This window comes from Mesoplodon mirus (assembly GCF_964341445.2).
Source record: "Mesoplodon mirus genome assembly, chromosome: 6".
Classification (NCBI taxonomy): domain Eukaryota; kingdom Metazoa; phylum Chordata; class Mammalia; order Artiodactyla; family Ziphiidae; genus Mesoplodon; species Mesoplodon mirus.
Genome location: NC_138982.1, coordinates 138766651 through 138787293, shown reverse-complemented (window position 1 = coordinate 138787293; position 20643 = coordinate 138766651). Strand labels below are relative to the sequence as shown.

At 52.1% G+C, this 20643-nt stretch overlaps 1 protein-coding gene across 1 annotated transcript in view; it reads right to left on the bottom strand.

Moving 5' to 3' along the window:
• The window catches only part of SIM2 (SIM bHLH transcription factor 2), a gene marked incomplete at its 3' end in the record, with an annotated part of 46078 nt that overhangs the window by 9054 nt on the left and 16381 nt on the right, over nt 1–20643 (bottom strand). The window contains exons 4-7 of the mRNA XM_082625524.1: nt 16977–17085; nt 13764–13849; nt 11740–11939; nt 7113–7219 (exon numbers count right to left, since the gene is read on the bottom strand). Of these exons, the coding sequence (XP_082481650.1) occupies nt 7113–7219; nt 11740–11939; nt 13764–13849; nt 16977–17085 (502 nt within the window). The remainder of the gene's footprint in view (nt 1–7112; nt 7220–11739; nt 11940–13763; nt 13850–16976; nt 17086–20643) is intronic.

Genomic DNA, 20643 nt, shown 5'->3' with positions numbered 1-20643 from the left:
TCTACACCTGGGGCTGGAGGGAGTTTGGTCGCTGAGACCTGGAAAGCCCGGGGGGGAAGAACTTCCAGGGGGCTGCATTGTGCAACATCTGCAAAGTGACACTGACCACAGAAGATGGGCTCAGCCAGACCCATCAAGCCACACCTATAAATGTCCAAACTGCTCCCAGGGAGCAGGACCGCGTGTAGATCGCACTGTGCTTTCTAGTATCGATGATTTCCCGTCTCATTGCTCATGGCTCCCCCTTAATGCACAGGCTCCCTGCACCTTCGTCAGGAAGACAAAGCTGCTTCTACCTCCAGACTCTTTTAGAGGGGAGTGTCTAGAAAGGACCTGCATATGAATTAAACTCCATCATCCATTTCCAGTCCAGAGGCAAGAGAGGCCAGCGGCAGAAGCCAGCCTCCCTGTGATGTCAATCAAAACTCCTCACGGTAGATTGGAAACTTCTTTCAAGTGTATTTTCTATTTGAAGACCTTTGTCCCTGTTCCACAGCTGTGCTACACAGTGGTTGCAAGCTGACATCCCATGGACGGCATGTGTCCACAGATGTGCTTTGTTGGTGGCATAGTGTTGCTGCTACCAGAATGCCTTTGGATGGGTCATGTGTTCTCCAGTTAGCCACAAGCTCCACCACTCCATGTTGCCTTATCTGCACCCACTCATACATTCACGTTACATGTCTGGCCCCATAAACATTTGAGTTTGTGGCCCCTGTATGTCATTTAAAGTGTGTTTTCCATGGGTCTACACCAGCCGTCCTATAATTTTGTTAGAACAGTTATTGCTTGAAATATGTGGACCACATATTCAGGCTCCAAAGCCTTTCTGTGACATTGAAATGTTTTGATGGTTGGACACAGCCTGTGTTCTCTTTGGCATTTGGGCTTGGCCCACTCTGGACAGGGTCCTACCTAGAGAACTAGGTGAAATTCAGAACTACTTCGGATGAACAGCCATGCAGACATCATGGTTCTTCTAAAACACTGTGTCCACAAGAAACCTGACTGGTGTCCCTGACACACATCTTCAAGTTTACGGATATTGATCTCCGCCCCGCCTGTGCACCCGGCTGCCCCCTGCCCACCCCGAGGACCTGCAGGTCAAGCCCCCCATATACAAGAGTCTCCCAAATGCTGTGCAAAGGGAGCAGGGAATCAGGGAGGCAGACCCTAGCTGGGAGGACCTTCCCAAGGCCACGGGACAGGGCTGCCAGGGCCTCCCCTCAGCCACCAGGAGGCAGTGAGCCAGGAACGAGCTGGGAGGGTCCAAGACATTCCCTAGAGGGTCCCCTAGAGGATCTCCTTACAGAAGGTTCTGGGGAAAGCCCTGGCACAGACTCACTTGGAGGGCTCAGCTGGGAATGCCCAGGACCACACTGACCAGAGGCTGAGGTGCCGGGGCCATCCCAGCCCCCATCTAGCTGGCCTCTGGAAGCCTGTGCTCCCCCAGACCGCAAGGGCCAGCCCTGCTCCTGCTCACAAGGCTGACTTTCTGGAAGGCGTTGATTCTCTGTCTTGCGGGGCTGAGCTTTCTTCGGACTCCGTGGACGCCTGCTGCCGGTTAAGATAATGTTTTTTGTTTTTGTTTTTTTTTTAATATTTATTTATTTATTTTTGGCTGTGTTGGGTCTTCGTTTTTGTGCGAGGGCTTTCTCTAGTTGTGGCAAGCGGGGGCCACTCTTCATCGCGGTGCGCGGGCCTCTCACTATCGCGGCCTCTCTTGTTGCGGAGCACAGGCTCCAGACGCGCAGGCTCAGTAGTTGTGGCTCACGGGTTTAGTTGCTCCGCGGCATGTGGGGTCTTCCCGGACCAGGGCTCGAACCCGTGTCCCCTGCATCGGCAGGCAGATTCTCAACCACTGCGCCACCAGGGAAGCCCCTAAGATAATGTTTTGAAGAATGTGTGGAAACCATACGGCTGACCACGGTCCTGCAGGACCACCACTTGTTACGTCCAGTGAGGCCTCTAGCAGAGCCCTTCGCCTGGCTCCTGGGTTTCGGACACCGGTGTGGAGAAAGCATGGCCCGGGCAAACCGGACCGTGAGCTCCCTTCGGCCCTGGGTGTCGGCAACTGTTAGTTTTCTTCCTGAGCCGAGTTACCTGATCAACTGCCAAGACAGTTGGTCTGTACGTTTCACAGGACCAGGAGGCTCCCTGGGGGCCTTGGAGACCTGAGGGGCCCAGCGGGTGGGTCACTGTGGCCGCCTTCAGCTGTGGTGCATGGAGAGGAAGCAGTCAAAGCCGCGCGGGTGCCCAGGCCCTGGGAGCAGCCCCCAGGCCAGCTCCGGCTGTGGTCGGATTGAAGGACTCGAGGTCCAGTCGCCAGGGGCCACTGCGGGGACCCGTGGGGAGCCTGCAGGGCGGGAGGCTCAGCCGGGCCCCTGAGCCACTAGAGCAGCCGGCGACAGGCAGGACCGAAAAGTCACCTTGTGAAGGGACGCGTCCCACCTTCTCGGTCTCCTCACCTGCCCTCCCCAAGCGGGATGTCCAGCTAAGCTGTGGGGATGGGACCGTGCCCACCACTCAGGCGAGGACACACAGATAATAAAGGGAAGCCCCTTTTATAGGCTGAATTGTGTCCTCTCGTCAAATTCACACGTTCACATCCCAACGCCAGGACCTCAGGACACGGCCTTCAAAGAGGTGTCAGGTGAAATGAAGCCACGTGGGTGGGCCCTGACCCAGTATGACTGTGTCCTTAGAAGAAGAGGAGAAGGCGACCCAGACACGCACAGCAGGGAGAGCACGTGAGGACACAGGGAGGAGACGGCCGGGCGTCTACACAGCAAGGAGAGCAAAGAAACCAGCCCTGCCGACTTCTTGACCTTGACTTCTGGCCTCCAGGACAATGAGAAAACGCACTGCTGCTGAAGCCCAGTCTGCAGCGTTTCGTTCCGGCAGCCTGAGCTGATTGGCAGGACGCACAGCATGTGAGCAGGATGAGGAAATGCGCTGCCCGGAAGCAAGAGGCCGGGCCCCGCGTGGGCACCGAGCCGGGGGTGGAAACAGAACCGGGCAGAGTGGGGGGCTCGCCTCAGCCCTCACGGGGCGGAGCTTCAGTGTGGAGGACGCTCCGGCCGCCCAGCAGGGGCCCTGCACAGTGGGGGCAAGACGCCCCCAGAGAGGGGAGAGCCACGCGCGCAAGGACAGGCGAGGGGCAGCCTGTGGAGGGACAGTGCCGCACGGAGCCAGGGAGGGGACGAAGCTGAGGACACGCAGTGAAGAGGTGGACCTTCACTCGGGACTGGCCGCCTCACACCCCTCCCCCCACCACGGACACCCCAGAAACTTCCAGAGGCCCCACCTCCCACCCAGGCTCCCCGCACCTGGCCTCAGGCACCCCCCATGCCCTCAGGCCCCCCGCCCCCCTGAGGCCCCATCTCTACCCTGAGTCCCCATCTCCACACTGAGGCCCCATCTCCACCCTGAGTCCCCATCTCCACCCTGAGGCCCCATCTCCACCCTGAGGCCCCATCTCCACCCTGAGGCCCCATCTCCACCGTGAGGCCCCATCTCCACCCTGAGCCCCCACCTCCATCCACCCTGAGTCCCCATCTCCGCCCTGAAGCCCCATCTCCACCCTGAGGCCCCATCTCCACCCCGAGGCCCCATCTCCACCCTGAGGCCCCATCTCCACCCCGAGTCCCCATCTCCACCCTGAGGCCCCACCTCCACCCTGAGGCCCCATCTCCACCCTGAGGCCCCACCTCCACCCTGAGGCCCCATCTCCACCCTGAGTCCCCATCTCCACCCTGAGACGCCATCTCCACCCTGAGTCCCCATCTCCACCCTGAGTCCCCATCTCCACCCTGAGGCCCCATCTCCACCCTGAGGTCCCATCTCCACCCTGAGTCCCCATCTCCACCCTGAGTCCCCATCTCCACCCTGAGGCCCCATCTTCCCCCTGAAGCCCCACTTCCCCCTGAGGCTGTTCTTTGGCTGAGCCCCTGGCAGATGAGGGGCACGACACCCCGAGGGCAGCCTCAGCCAGTGCCTGGAGTGTGTAAATCCCCCCACTCCCTCTCTCCTCGGTGCCACAGCTGAGGCAGGTGTCCTGCCTGGCCTCCTCGGGTCCCCGGGCGATTGAGGGCCGGTGGCCTGTGGCAGCTGCCGCCGGGCGCGCCCCTTCGATGGGTCCCTCCCTTCCGCACCTCACTTCCCATTCGCTGCCCCTGCTCCAGCCACTGTCCAAATAAACTACTGCCCTTGAAGCTCAGGCTCAGCTCCTGTTTTTTAAGGAAATTAAACAGATGCCAAGCAGCCCTGGGGGTGGAGAGGCGGGAACGGGAAGCCCGGGAAGGAGAGAGAGGCCGTAGGGACCACCGGACAGAGAGGTTTCAAAATCTCCCGAACAGCACGCCCTGAAGACCCGCCTCCGAACACCTGCCCTGGTTGCAAACTGTCTTCCCTTTCCTCGTCCAGCTCTGGAGGGGAAGTAACGTTCTGGGAAGTGTGTCGGCTGCCCTGAGGGACGTCTGGAGAGGGTTCCTAGGCTGGAGCCGAGGCTGAGCTCCGGGAGACCCACTCCCACCCGATGCGTGGGTAGAGGCCTTGGCTGTTTCCGGCTGTCACTCGGCTTTCGTTGACATGGGGCGGGGCGGGCAGGGAAGCTGGTGGAGGGGAGACGGGTGGGATCCAAGGCCACGGCCACCGTCCCCTGGCCTCGCTGCCCTGTGTTCTGCACCTCCCGCCCCCGCGGCGGTTTCTCGGCCACGGTGAAGGTCAGGGTCACAGCCCAGCAGCAAGCACTGCCAAGACTGCTATTTTCTGTTTTCTTTGATTCACCAATTCTAGCTCATTTGGCAAAGCCGTGCTCCCTCTGGTGTGTAAACCCTCCGCCTTTTCTGCGTGTCCCTTGGAAGCCCGTGTGCACCTTCCCTCTCAGGGACCTTTCGATAATCGCAAAGTCTGGAAACCCCAATTCCAAATGAAGTGAGGCGAATTCATCGCGTACATCGCAGGAGACCTCTCGAATAAACCCCCCGCCCCGGTAGGTTTACGAAGTCAGATGAGCTCAGGAAGACGGGGGCCCCTGGTGGACAAGTTTAAGACCCATCATGTGGTCAGGACCACTGAAGGCCTGAGCACCCAGTGGCCTGTCCCACCCACAGACAGGCCTCTCCACCTCCCAGACTCACCTGGCCCACCTGGCTCAGCTCCCCTCTGGTTCCTGTGCGAAAAGCATCTGGTCCGTGTCGGGGACACGGGAGCCTCCCACTGGCCACCGCCATGGCCGTCATTACATTTCCAAAACACAAGTTGAATTTGATCCCCCTGAAAAACCCTGTGCTCCTCTGTTAGCGACGCAATGCGAGAGATGAAAAATGGTGTTTGAAATGAAGACCAGTTCCGTGAGCTTCCTTTCTCTGTGCTTACAGGCTACTTCCCCACACTGCAGCCCTGCTTTGAAAAATAACTCTCCCTTCGTGTAATTCAAGGGTTTGCTGTCAACTCCTGTGCTGGAGAGAGAGGCTCACCGTGCTCCTGCCTCAGGGGACGGGGCTGGGACCCCCAGGGCTGGGGCTTTTCCTCGGACACCCTGACAGTGGCAGGGAGGTGTGGAGCTGTGAACCCTTCCGTTTGCTCCCCTGCCTGCGCACCCCCCCACCTGTCCTTCCCTCTAGACTGTTCGGTGGTGCACAGCCTCCAGCAGGTGCCTCTTCCACCCCCCTGACTCCAGAGCACACGTTCCCAGCGGCTCCCCTCTACCGCCCGCCCTGCCTTTCAGGTCTCCCGAAGACCTAATTCTGTAATCGACACTTCCTACCCCGTTTACACAAGGAAGATTTCTAGCTCCCATATCAGTGACCTGACCTGCGGAGCCCTTCTAAACACTAGGCAGCTGCTTCCTACCAAGCTGGGCTTCGAGAAGGTCAGGGACGTTTATATGAGATCACGATTTGGCCATTTTTTTAAAAAAAGACATAAAAAGCTGCTCACAACTCCATGTATTTCCATGCACGGGGGCTTTTTCATGCTGTGAATTACAAGCAGCAGGAAAAAGCTGACGGCGTCCGCCCAGCCAACCTCCCGGTTGTCACAGGCTTCTGCCCTTAGTGACTCGGGAAGAGAGCGATACCCTAGTAACGGCCGGGCTAACTGAGTCCCAGTTGTCACCGAACGACCAGGCAGATGGCGTGGCCGAGGATCGAGCAGCCCTGGGACCCGTCGCCCAGCTGCAACCGACACCAGCATCTTGTCCTCTGATGCCTCTTAGTCAACACACAGCAAGAAGGAGGACGTGCCACCTGGGCCACGTTGCAAAAGATCTGGCTCCCCCAGCCCTCCGTACCCCGTTAACAAGCACCCCTGGACCGGCCATTAGCACGGTGGGGCTGGACGGAGGGAAGATGAGGTAACCTACATCCCAGTTATTTGCTGCCTTGATTTGGTTCCACAAGAAAAGTGTTACGTCTTTAACCATTTCAGTGACGAGCGCCTCCACCCTCGCATCCAGATGTTCCCCAAACTTCCTCTGTTGACAAATGGAATACTGCTGGTTTTCTCTTTCTACGTGGACTTCTCCTATCCTAGAAACCTGTGGTCTCCCTGAGCTTCCTAACCGATGATGGACAGCGGTTGGAGGCCAAATTCACTGGATTCAGCTCCCAGCTACGTCGCCTCCTTGCTGTGTGACCACAGGCAAGTGGCTTAACCTCTCTGAACCTCAGCATCCTCTACAGCAAAGGGAGGATCGTGAACATGAGAACCTCCCTCACTTGGTTGGTAATGTATTCAATCACTTAAACAAACAAGCGCCAGACATTAGTAAGGGCCCTGTAAGTATCCGTTCTTCTACTGATGTTGTCGTTATCCACAACTGCTATCCAGATGTCATAGAGAAATTTAGGTTCCAAATCCATAATCTACTGAATAGAATCCAACAACTTCCACATCACCCCACACCTGCCAGGGTTTCACTGGGTAGCTGAGAAGTGACAATGAGTGCCTGTGCTGAAAGCAAGGGCTACCTGGAGACAGGCTTGATGTTTAAGGTTCGTGGGTGCACGATGGGGAGTTATTGCATCAAACAAGGGACGCCCCACTCTGCCCTCGGTGCTCCCTCCCTGGCTGCCAGGGCTCCTGGCCAGGGGGAGCGCGGTACTCACAGAGGTGGTGCGCGTATCGCAGGTGGAAGACGTCACAGCCGTGCACGTGATGGTACAGGGTCTTCTCGATCAGGTCCTGTGGCTCGTACCCAGTCAGCTCGGTCACCCTGGGGGAGGACAGTGGCCCCGTGAATTACAATGCCCTGCAGATTGCGTTTCATTTAAACTAACATTGGTTTTTCCAACTAATCAAGTGCTAAAAGGCTTGGGGGTGGGTGGAGAGAGTGTTGATTTTGGAAACTGAGAATGATCTTTTTTTTACAAGAAAGTCTATGAGCTCCAGCCCAGTGCACCTCGCAGCACTCTTCATGAGAAGGAATGTCCTTCTGAAGCCACTGGCTGGAAGGTTTGGGATGGCTCAAAACGGTCAATACCTTTTCAAGGTGAAGCCTATCAGAGGATGCTTAAGAGTGGACTTGATACTGATACTGGGAGGAGCTACCAAGGTGAGACGGAGCCCACTCGCTGGGGTTTTTTGGGGGGAAAGTCCTGTGTGAAAGTTTTAAAAATTACTCTGGTAAAATATGCACAACATAAAATTTACCATTTTAACCATTTTAAAGTGTACAATTCACAATGTTGTATGACCATCTCCACTTCCATTTCCAGAACATTTTCGTCATCCCGAACAGAAACTCTGCACCCATCAAACAATAACCCCCCACTTCCCCCTCCCCAAATCCCTGGCAACCTCTCTTCTACATTCTATCTCTAGCAATTTGTCTCCTCTAGATATTTCCTCTGAGTGGAGGGATGCAATATTTGACCTTTTGTGTCTTCCTCTTGTGTGGCTTCTTTCACTTAACATGTTTTCAAGGTTCATCCACGTTGTAGCATCTATCAGAATGTCGTTCCTTTTTTATGGCTGCATAATATTCTGTTTTGTGTAGGTACCGCATTTTTTTTCATCCTTTCACCTGATGATGGACACTTGGGTTGGTTCCACATCCTGCCTATTGTGTGTGCGAACCTGTAACCCTCCATTCCACACTGGACACTGTTACCTGGCACAGCTGATCTCAGGATGATGCTATGTTGATTGGGTGATTCCTGCAGATGGGATTTAGGGAGTAACTGGAGACGTTTAAGACTCCTACCTGGGGCTTCCCTGGTGGCGCAGTGATTGAGAATCTGCCTGCTAATGCAGGGGACACGGGTTCAAGCCCTGGTCTGGGAAGATCCTACATGCTGCAGAGCAACTAGGCCCGTGAGCCGCAACTACTGAGCCTGCGTGTCTGGAGCCTGTGCTCCGCAACAAGAGAGGCTGTGATAGTGAGAGGCCCACGCACCGCGATGAAGAGTGGCCCCCGCTTGCCGCAACTAGAGAAAGCCCTCACACAGAAACGAAGACCCAACACAGCCCAAAAAATAAATAAATAAATAAATAAATAAATAAATTTAAAAATTAAGGAATTCCTTAAAAAAAAAAAGCAGACGAGGCAATAGGGCAAAGTAACTACTTTGTAAAAAAAAAATAAAAAAAAAGAAGACTCCTATCGGTGGAGGACTGTTTTCCCCCAGAAAATAGTATAATAACACCCGAAACTGTTGTGACTGAAGGTAAGGCTTATTAAGCTCGCTGTGGAAATGGAAGCATTCTCCCTGTCCTTATTCGCCATTGCCCAGTTTTTATTCTTATCGAGCCCCAGGCATATTCATTCCCCACTTCAGTTCTTTGAAGAACTGAAGAAGAAGAGTGGCTCTCAGCATCCAAGACGGCATCATCGCTAGCATTTGGATCACTCCACCCGTAGGTGAAAATTGCATGTGGCCGTGGTATGGATTCCCAGGCCGTGGATAACGGTGCTGGGAGCCACGCCCTCGGAGGAGGTGGCCCTAACATCTTGGTGACAGATATTCAAGAACAGATGAAAGTGGAGACAGAGGGGATTCCAAAGGAGGTGAGGCCATGGTGAGAAGTCAGTTGGGACTGCAGGTGACAGGGCCTAGGGGCCCTGCTGGCCCAGATCTGAAATGTTAGCTGTAAATTAAATGGGGAAACTTGACCTCACTTTCATTCCCTAACCCGCTCCCCTTTCTGTGGAACTCTGCACAGGCTTTGGGTCGTAAATCTCTGTGAGCCTCATATTTCTATGGAATCACTCACTATTTGGTGTGCACATTTCCACGGTGTTCCTCCAGGGCAGGAAGGAGCTGGGGCTGGAGGTGGGTAGAAAGGGAATTTGCACAGGCCAGAGCCTCTCAGGGCTCGGGGGACCTGTCCAAGGGCCACCTAGAACTTCAGGCCCCACTGGAGTCTAACTCCGTGTGGCAGGAAAATTGAGACGTCTGGCTTCCCCCCAAAAAGAAAACCAGGCATCTCTACGGTGTGGGGATGAAAGAGGCTTCCCAGACCCTTTGGACGTAAAGTTTCAGAACAACGGCCCCGAATGTGTAAATGAATCAGAAACACATGTATTAAGTTTCTCATCAAAGTACACACTGGCTTTAAAAATTAAAGGGGAAGGGAAGGGTTTGGCAGGCTGCCCTCTTGTTTTTTTCCAACCCTCTAGTGTCTGAAGACCTGTCAGAGGGATTTGCCAAACCCCAAACATCGCCGGGTTCACCCATCCTTAGCAAAAGCACCAGCTACAGTTTCAAAGTGAAATACCACAAAACCCCTATGAACCAGATTTCAGGTTACGCCGAGTTCAGTTTTGTCTGGGATTATGCTGGCGGGGGGGCACCAGCTGGGCCCTCCTGCCAGGACTCCCACCCTGGCCCCTGTGACTTTGGGGCTGCTGGGCTTCAGGCCAACCCCTTGCCGTGGCTTCTGGGGTTTGGATGTAGGAGTTGACATCACCCTGCCAGGCCATTCTACTGACCTCTGGCCCCGGGCCAGCTCCTCTGTCGCCCAGCCCAGTAGCCTTTCAAAGACCATCGAGCTGCAACCAACTGAAGACCAGAGTGTGAAGAATTCTTCAGGACCTCCTAGACGACTGGGGTTCAGAAAAGACCTCAAGGCTTTGCTAAAAGCCTCCTGGTACTTATTAGGAAGAACTTCACGGGCTTCTGTAGAGGCAGGAAGTCCTCCTCGAGAGGGCCACCTTGCTTTACTACTCACCTCGGGGGTACGGCCCTTACACCCAGAAGTAGAGGCTCCCTTCAGGAGCAAGCTGGCCTCTGAGCTAAACTCACATAACCTCTTCCATAAAGCTCCCTGGTTTGTCCCTCACGTTTCAAAGCTGTGTGGATTCAACAACTCAAGAAGACCTGAAAGCTCTCCTCTGGGGAGACACCCCTCTTTCCTCTTCTAGAGGATTCCCCAAGCCTCAGAGGCTTTTCCCAGGATGGTCAAAGAAACACTCGAAGACAAAACAAGGGAGAAACCCGTCGTATCCTCCCAAATTTCTAAAATAATGAACATGGACAGTCAGATTTTCTTGCAGTCCACTTTTTTTTTTTTTTTTTTTTGCGGTACACGGGCCTCTCACTGTTGTGGCCTCTCCCATTGCGGAGCACAGGCTCCAGACGCGCAGGCTCAGCGGCCATGGCTCACGGGCCCAGCCGCTCTGCGGCACGTGGGATCTTCCCGGACCGGGGCACGAACCCGTGTCCCCTGCATCGGCAGGCGGACTCTCAACCACTGCGCCACCAGGGGAGCCCCACAATTTTTAAAAAGTGAAAAAAAGTCAATAAATCCTAGCTTCAGGACATACAGGAAAATGTGTGTGTGTGTGCATAAAACTTTTCTCCCAGAAAGCTCAGCTACACACACCAAAAGTCAGGAGTTGGGTCTCTGAACACTCATTTCTGTCTGTACAGTTGAGGAATCTTAAAGGCCAAGAGGCAAAACGGCTCACCTTGCAGGTATATCAGGCTTTTCACTTTTACAGATGTTTCCCATCTACTATGTAGCTTCATCTTTGCTAACCTCCTCATGAGTAGCCAAATGGGCAAAGAAAATGGAAGCCCAGGGAGCCCCGCAGGCCTGCAGCCTGCCTCGGGGGACGCACAGACGCTTCCCCAAGCCCAGTGACACAACAGGTCGGTGCCTCTGCCTCGTCCACCCTCCCTCCTCTCTCTGAGAGGAGATTCTCAAATTGCTGGGCCTCGCCAAGTGGGAGACAGTTCTGGGCACGCTGCAGCCTTGCCCTCCCCGTCAGCCAGAGGTGCCCTCCCAGCCCAGACGCCGACGGGCACCTGTGGGTCCAGCCTTCCCCCCAGCGAAGGCCCCCTCTCTGCTCGCTGCCTCAGCCCTGCAGGGACCGCAGAGCTCGGCTTCCCGCCAGCTGGAGCTGGAAGCCCTCGCAGTAACACACATGGCTCAGAGTGGAGACTTTCTGTTTGTTTTAAAGTCCTACCAACTTGACGGAGACACAAGGCAGAATCCTGACCTCATGGGTCTTCAAAAGGCTAACTTTTGCCCACAACACATATTTCCAGTTCAAACTCCAGTGAGAGAATGAAAATATAAACAAATAAAACAAGTACCTATAAGCTGGAGAGGCCGGCCACCCCTGGACTATTAAGGTCGATACTAATTCTTTCACTAAATCTCTTTCTAATTCATATTCTTAGTACAGCTTATTGCTTGCTACATTTTGGTTTAATAGTGTAGCTTTCGGGGGCCAGTTTCCACCATCAGAATCTTCCGGAACTCTGCAGCAGCAGGTGCCAAACTCACCTGGAATCCAGGAATATCAGCTTCAGGTCGAGGCTGGCCCTGAACATGAACATGTTGCTGTGCAGCTTGATCTCAGTGATGGCGCTGGGCGGCAGTGACTGGCCCACGGCCACCAGCCCCACGATCTGGTAACATGAGTCGTACAGGGACATGTCCAGCATATACTGCCTGATCTTCAAGTAGCCGCTGCAGTGTATGACCTGGGAAAGCACAGGCAGGGTCAGCTGGTGGCGACCCAGAGGTCAGACTGGTACCCACTGCTCCTGGCTCTGGGTCTGCTTCTTTTCTGGAACAGGTTGGAATATTCCCCCAGCCCAGCCTCTACTGAGCCATGCAGCGAACATGCTGACAGACATCTGATTCACTGCTCAGAAGAAATGAACTATGCTTCTTTCTTAGGAAACAATATCGTCATAAAATATAAGAGTTATCTTATGCAATTGACTATGCTCAAGTAACTCCACAAGTGAAGACTCTCTACTATATAATGGATTTATGCATAATTAACTCATGGCCGTTGCAATTAGATGACACAACAATGGCATTTTGGGGAGCTGACCATTTGTTCCATAATGTTCACTTCGGTAACTCTAAAGCTCATCATCTCCCAATGAGACTGAATTTCGCAATTGCTAACTTGACATTTAAATAATTTGACAAGCTATATCACTCCAGTAAATGAAGAGTTCTTTCAGTACCATCAAAAAAGTCCTCATTTTTTTTTTTCCCCGGCTGTGAGGCATGCGGGATCTTAGTTCCCAGACCAGGGATCGAACCCGTGCCCCCTGCAGTGGGAGTGTGGAGTCCTAACCACTGGACCGCCAGGGAATTCCCTTAAAAAAAAAAGTCCTCATTTTGAATGTATGATTATTTGATTTTATTTACTTTATTTATAATTCAAGATTTTATCCACTTGTAATGAACAAAAATCCAGCGTGGCTATATAGAAACACTTCTGATTGTTATAGCCAAGAACCATATAGGAGAAAATGTATAGTGTTCCAAATATCAGATGGAAACATCTGTACAGCCCTAAGCTTCAATATTGAAGCATTTACACAAGTTACAGTCAGTCAAATCTTTGAAAGGATCATGGTCATCAAAACAGCAGTGATGAACAGCTAAAACCTTAAATCCTCTTTTCAAAAACTTTCCTCAGGATTCCTGAATACACTCACAGTCTTTTAAGGGCTGGAACAAATCTTAGAATCCTTGGAGTCTATTCTCCCATTTTACTGATGAGGAAACTGAGGACAAGGTAGGTGATGGGTTTTACTTAAGATCAGACAGTTGGATAGTTAGTAAGTGTCAGAAACATCTCAGGACCCAAGTCTCCAGAAGAATATCTACAGGGTGCAGGGTGGTGCTGGAGGCTTCCACCTCTGAGGTTTAGGGTCTGGGACAGCAAATAAGAAAAGTATCTCCCAATCTATGAAACAGAGTGAGGTAATGGTCAAAAGGAAGAGCTAGCATTGAGGCTCAAAGGAGCGGGGCTGAGGAGAGGCTGAGGGAAGGCGGACCCTGGGATGGGGAGGAGGGGGGAGGGGCATTCCAGAAAGACAGGTCAAAGGGCAAAGGCACAGGACTCCCCCCCTCTCTCTTCACCCCACCCCTCCCTCCTTTTATACAAACTCTCCCGCAAAAAGGCTCCCATCTGCCTCTAGCTCCAGAGCAGTGGGCTGATGACCCTCTCTCCTCTGAGGCAGGAGGAAGTCGAGGCGTGGCTGCTCCAGCGGTACTGCCCTGCGTGCAGAGTAGAACCTGAAGGTGCCAAGGTCAAATTCTACCCTTAGCCCCATTGATTCCTGGCCTCAGACAACGAAATCCAGGCTGCCTGGAATATCCCTGTAAGATTCCAGCTCTCACACTGGCCCTGAGTAGCGTCCCTAGAAAGTTCTACATTAGGCAGTGGTGCCTTCCTGTCTGCAGACGTTCCTGAACGTGAAGCAAAGCACAAAGCACAGCGAAGACCCACCGACCCACCGCTGCCCCCTTCCCTCCCGCAAGCCCTTGGATCCCGGTACCTTGTATCCGCTGCAGGTCAGGCCGGCGTTTCTTTTCGCCAAGACACACTTCATTCGAAGAAAGAACGACCTCTCGATCTCATACTCTGAAAGCAGGCGTGAGGTTAGACTGGCAAACTGTCCCATGATGCTTCCCCTGACTTTATCCCAACACTTCCAATAAACCCTCTGGACCAGATCAGGCAGCCAGAGGCCTTGGCCCAGTCCACCCAGAACCCCACCCAGAGAGGCGGTGGCCAGGACCTGGCACAGCTTCCACGTGCTCCAGAAAGGAGTAGCCCGAAACGTGGCCACAGCAAGACCTTGCTAAAAGCCAACCTGGGGCCAAGGTGAGGATCCATGCGCAGCGACCCAGCCCAGCTCAACCTGCCGTGGTCCCCTGATGGTGGCCACAGAGAGGCCTGGTGCCAGGAGCATCGCCTTGGCCAGCCCTGGGCGGGTGCCGAGCCTGCCGGGAAGCCCAGAAGCATCTGGCGTCCCCCCTCTGACTGACTGAGAGTCAGAAGTGCAGGCCTTTCCCTGGCAGAGGGAGCCGGCCCCAGGGCCGTGCTCGTGCCAGTGCGCCCACGGCCATGGGCACCGAGCCTGCCCTGCGTCGTGGGATGGGGCACAGGACCCAGCAGACCCACTGGGCCAGATCAAAGCTTTCACCCTCAGTTACAGCCCTGGATGGACGCCCACCCCCCCACCCCTTTCTCTGGCCCAAAGCCTTTCCTTCATTCCCGTCGCAGGCCTCACACACGAATCTCCGACCTCACTACTGTAAACGCAAACGTCCCCCAAGGAAACACCCTCTGCTTTAGTGAGCGGACACCAGCTCTCTGGGCACGGATGGCAGACTGTCCTCGCCCCAGGGTGAGAGCGAGGTCATTCCACTCTAAATAAACAGCTCTTTGGTGGTGGTTAATAAATTAATTTTTAAAGAAAGGTTACCACTAGGAATGGAAGCAAGGTCTTCCGCCCCTCCCTGAGGGCACTGCCCAGTGGAGATAAGGGCATCACCTCAGAGGCCCCCCTCCCCTAGTTGGAGGGGCTGCCATATCTACCCACAATTTCTCTGCACAGCTGGGGTCTGGAGGCAGAAGGCTTCCCTCTAACATGGCGGCCTGTCTACCCCATTTCCAGAAGAGCACGCTCAGGTGTAAAAACCATCACCCAGTAATTAACTATCCAGTTCTGGGGAGAGCCCGCTTCTCACACAATTACCATAAAACAAGGAGGCCAGTTCAGACACAGGAAACCAACTCTGCAGCTGAGGTGAAAACCAGATGCTGTGAACCTCAGAGCCTGAACACTCAGTTGGCTGTGGAAATGAGTCAGTGGGAGACCCCACGTCTCCCAGACCTTCTCCTCCTGTACTGTTGACCCACCTTCGACGTGGACCCCGCAGGAAACTGAACGGGTCTCCCGATACTCCCACTTGCTGTCATTTTCTAAACACTTTTTTAAAGGCTATGACATGGAAGGGTAAAATGAACCCAGAGCTACTGGCAGAAAGCCCACTCCCGTGCAATTAACACACCATAACTTTTTAAAACAACAACACATTCAATATCTTGTAAAAGCCTATAGTGGAAAAGAATCTGACAAAGGATATATATAAAACAGAATCAACTGTACTTCAATTAAACACACACACACACACACAACACAATGTTCTGAGGAATTCTCTAAGATTCCAGCTGTCTTTGTCCGACTTTAAACAACCCCACAGTGAAAGCATTAGATTCGGAAGCAATGTGCTCTCCTAGCCCTTATTTTGTTGGCAATTATTTCTTCAGAGTCGTATTCCTGTTCATTTATGCAGCCGGACCATTTCCAAGGACTTAAGCACCACAGGCCATAGCTACAACTAAGCCCCCATCTCATTTCAGAAACGAACATACCAGTCTCCCTCCTTGGTAGACACATGGTGACTATTTCTGGGGCTAGAACATGGGGGCCACAGAGCTGGATCTGCAAGGGGTTTTAAAACTGAGTGTGCTATTCTGTGTTCTCTCCTCCTAGCCTCAGAATGACCCATCCCAGGAGGAAGCAATAAGAATGGAACCCATTTTTTTTTCTGTGCCTGGCTACCCCATTCTCATCACTTTTGACACTTCTTCTTTGGCATTTTGTCTCACTAGGGGATTCTGGCCGAACTGGGATACCATAGTCCAAAGAAGACAAGAGACCCTTTGGTCAGCATACTGGTTGGTCTCATTGGGCCATCAGAGGGAGTTACAAGGCCAGGGCCCCTGGAATAAGTTCTTCTGTGTCTTCCTAGCGCACACGGCAATTGTAAATTAAGGAGTCACTTGTGTGAAGACGTGTTCCACACCCTCACTGAACAGCCAGGCCACAACTGTTCTAACAGGGTGCTTGAAACACTGGGGACCATGTTAATACGTGCTAAATATTGGGACCCTACGCCAAATGGAGCCAGGTCAGCAAGACGGACACGCCTCATCCGTCTAGACCAAGGCTTCTTAACTGACTCATGCTGTGGCACAAAACCTACAGATCTCCACCCAGAAAAACGTTTCTGAGGGCATAAAATATATGAGATTACAAAGGGGATCAGCTGTATTGAAAAACATCAAAATACTCAAACAAGTGGCGCTGTGGTTTTAAATGTGCTACTTTATTAACACATTAAATAACAAGACCCTGTGGCAGACTCACAGCTCCTGACATTTCAAAGTAGTGCTGAGCACAGCCGATATGTTTAAATACCCGAAACAACCATACGGTGAAATGAAAATATCTGTGAATCTTGTTGTAGGCAAAGCCACAGGTACTTGTGATAGTAAGATGGCTTACTGTCTACAATCTACAAGCAAAGGAAGTGCTAGATTTCACCTAGAGAGAATAAAGATGTAATTTTCCCCATGCAGTTTCACGGCTCCCCCGAGTTGTATCCTCGGACGCTCTGGTTAAGAAGTCCAGGTCTAGACTTGTGTCGCTGGCATTCTAGACCAAGAGCACCTTGGGGTGGAAGGCTTGGACCACTTTTCTCTGTCTCCTACTGTGCACCTCTCACAGTCTCTGGCACGTGAAAGGGGATCAATAGTCGCTTTAAAGGACAGAAGCATAAAACAAATCCCCACTTGGTGGACCCTGCATGTCTGCTGGAGAGGCCTGGCTGGGCATCATGGGAAACTAAGCCCTAAGGTCACAGCAAAGAGCATCCTCCGGCATTCATTCTGGTTTCTTTTCGTCTGGAGGAAATACCTTGGAGCAGGTGATGGTGAAGAGGCTGGTGGGCTGCCAGGACAGCCGTCATCTCATCGTGGTCGGAAGGATGGATGTACTCGTAAATGCTGTTGCCTGTGAGCTCCACCTGCCGCGGAAAGGAAGGAAGCGGTCAGGAATCTTCTCTAGGACTTCGGGGAGGTGGAGAGGGAAGGTGTAAGGTGTATTATAGGTACACACCTGCCGGGGAGAGACAGGACCTTGATCTCTGTGCACAGCCCACACCTTACCCTCACACAGAAATGTTTGCCTTTTCTCAGTCAGCGCCCAGCTGTCTCCCAACAAGGCCAGGGGGGCGTCCTGAGCAGGAGTGCAGGATGGAAAAGGTGCACTATGGACCGGGAGACCCTCCTGGCCTGGGGAGCATCCTTCACACGGGAGGCGGCTTAAATCAGACCGGAGCCAGCCCCATCCTTCACTTGCTGCCTGTGGGGACTGGTGGCCAGGAGGCCAGTGGCCACGTCCAGAGCAGGGTCCCTGCGACAGCTCGTGCACACGGAGGCTGAGCACGGGAGCCTCGGGGGCACCCTGTGCTCGAGGAAGACTCACCCCCAGCAAGGTCTTTTCCTTCGGACCCTGCTGGGCCTTTCATGTGGGCAGAAACCTGTCTGTGGCCTTCCTGGTCCAGGGTGCCTGTGCTAACCCCACGGCTCCCGCCCTTGGGTGCAGCTGGGCAGCTGTGGGTCACTCCAGAGAGCCACATGACCTTGGGGCTGCTCCCCCGACATTCGGACACCACCTACTTCCAGACACACCCCACAGAGGACAGCGCTTAGTCCCTGTTGGACTGGACCCTGCTTTGCGGGCACGGGCATTTCCAGGCCAGCACCATAGTTACGATCTTTCCACAGAGGTCCCCGGAGACTCAGGTCCTAACCTTGAGAATTTTTGATTGTTCTCCCAAACACAAGTGTCATGATAGGGGACGACAGAGATTCTCAGGACCTGGGCCCCTCACCCATCGGAAGATGGGCAGTGGCATAGAATGTTCCAGAAACCACCACCAACGGTGCAGCCTTCTGAGCAGTGGGGGGGGTGGTGGTGGTGGTGGATCCTCTTGCAGAGATCAACAGTGCAGACAAGGACAGTGAGTCAGCGTCAGCGCACCTAGAGTACTGGTGGGGGGCAGTGATGGTACTCCTACTGCAGCCAGTGGGAGCCCCACAGCCCAGTTCAGGAAGATGCTGAGAGAGTGAGGAACTGCCTTGGCGTGGCACAGAGCCTTGGGTGGCTCCGGGGACTTTCTCAGCCCCGCCCCCAGGGGACAGGGCGAGATCAGAGAGCAAAGCCAGGCTGGTCCCAATCACCCCCTCGTTATTTTTATTTATTTATTTATTTATTTTTGCGGTATGCGGGCCTCTCACCCTTGTGGCCTCTCCCGTTGCGGAGCACAGGCTCCGGACGCGCAGGCTCAGCGGCCATGGCTCACGGGCCCAGCCGCTCCGCGGCATGTGGGATCCTCCCGGACCGGGGCACGAACCCGTGTCCCCTGCATCGGCAGGCGGACTCTCAACCACTGCGCCACCAGGGAAGCCCCCCCTCATTATTTTTAAGTGTGTCTTGTCGCCTGTTTTTCTGGCTGCCCTCAGTCGGAGCAGAGACTCAATCCTCGGTAAAGGGGCAGCCCTGACCGTTTCACCTCACACAGCAGGGCAGCCCCAGCCAGGCCGTTTAATGGAGAGGCTCTCCCAGGAGCCACCGTTCCAAATCAGCGTCAAGGCCATAATCTCTTTACTCGGGACCAGGGGGCTGCAGAGAGGTGAAGTCAGTCCCACTCCACCCAGCCACTTCTCCCAATGTGTTAAGATGTGTGAGTTGCCTTTTAATTCAGAACAAGTTATGTTTCTGGCCTGCTATGTAATCTTGTCCCTGAAACAGGTTTCCCAGTTCTATTTTCTGCATTATTCATGGAATGTTTTTCCCAATATTATACAGAGCAACGGAGAGAATCCTCCTACAGAAATGTTCCCTCTCCACCTCCCCAGCCTGGCACTTTGCTAATGACCCAAATGGATATTTGTCTATGTAAAAAGTTACTACAGGATTTCATTAAAAATAAAAAAAATAAAAATGAAATATCCTCCTTTTAAGTCAGTCCTGTTAATCCTTAAAAAGTTTAAATAAATCAGCAACACTCAAGTCAGCCATTTGGGACAGGACAATCTCCTTTTTCCTGAGGGCAGCCCTAGAGATGCTGTCCGGTGGACAGTGATAGAGGCTCATAAATAAGGGAGCTATTGTTTAAATTGATTCACAGTTTCAATGGTTTATTTTAAAAACGAAAAACTAAAAAATAGAATTTGTGTGTGTGTTAGCCTATCCTTTCTCCCTTACCCAGGTTTTTAGAGAAAAATGACAATTCTGGTTTGCTCCAAGTTCTCTTTGAGAAAAAAGTAACTGATGTCTTTTTAGAGAAACACCTTCGTACATTTGCAAAAAGACTTGAATCTGGGCTCACAGAGATCCGATTTGCGTTTTAATCCCAATGTAGCTTCATCTGTTTCCAAAGATCCCATTCTCATCACATGCCTTTGGAGAGTGAGAAGAGTGAAGGTCCATGAATGAAGAGGTTTGATTTTCTGAATACTCGGGTTAGTGATAAACCTCTAAGGCTGTCTAGCAAGTAAAGTAGTCTTCAAATAACGGAAATGTTTTGAAAGACAAATTTTAGAATGATAAAACAGCACTGACCTTGACTTAAAATTAAGGTTGACATGGTGTTTCCTGTATTGACATATCTATTCGTGCTTTTGAATGTTGAAAGAAATGTGACTACCTCACCAAAAAAAAAAAAAAAAAAATTATGGTTGTTGCTATAAAACTCCCCAGGTCTCATACAACAACCTTATTAAAACAGACCTTCAATGTGATATTTTAGTATCTGTAAAACCCAGCTAACTACAAAATGAATTGCTTTCCTACTAAGAGCTTTTTTATGTTTTGCTGAATAGCTTTTCTTCCTGCCAAGAAAACTACATATGATAAATACAGCACTAAATGGATATATTCTGGGTCAGAAGGGGAAACTCACCCAGTACTCTGGAAACACACATTACTCTGCTTTGGGTGTTTTGCTGACTATGGTAAATTAACTATTTAAAAAAAAGATGGTTTGGGTTTCAGGGTTCAAGTTATGTCAACAAACATTAAACGCTGTTCTTTCTCTTTATTTCAAAAGTGAAAGGATTAGGTCTTATGGCCCCAAACAACACCATGGTTATTTTTACAGTTGTGCTTCCGGCCACGCTCTCAAATATTACATTTTCCTTTATGTATCTCGTGAACAGCTATTTCATACATATCTATATTATGTGAGAATGTATACTAGTTACCTAGATGTTATATACCATATGCAACTTCAGTAAGGATATTTAAACCACAAGGATACTTTAAAATGTTTGAAGAAATACACAGCAGGTATGCAGGACTTTTTTCCTTCTTCAAATATAAGTTAATTATGTTAACCAAAAAACCATGAAACTAAATCATTTAATAAACTTGGGGGATAAAAAGTGCTTCCCCAACTCTACATCTTCCAAGTAGATGTGTGTCTATATGGTTTATTTTGTAGTATGAATATGCGCATACACCAAATAGAATTTTCAAGCAGAAGGCTAACTCATTTCCCAACTTGCACTATGGGCTG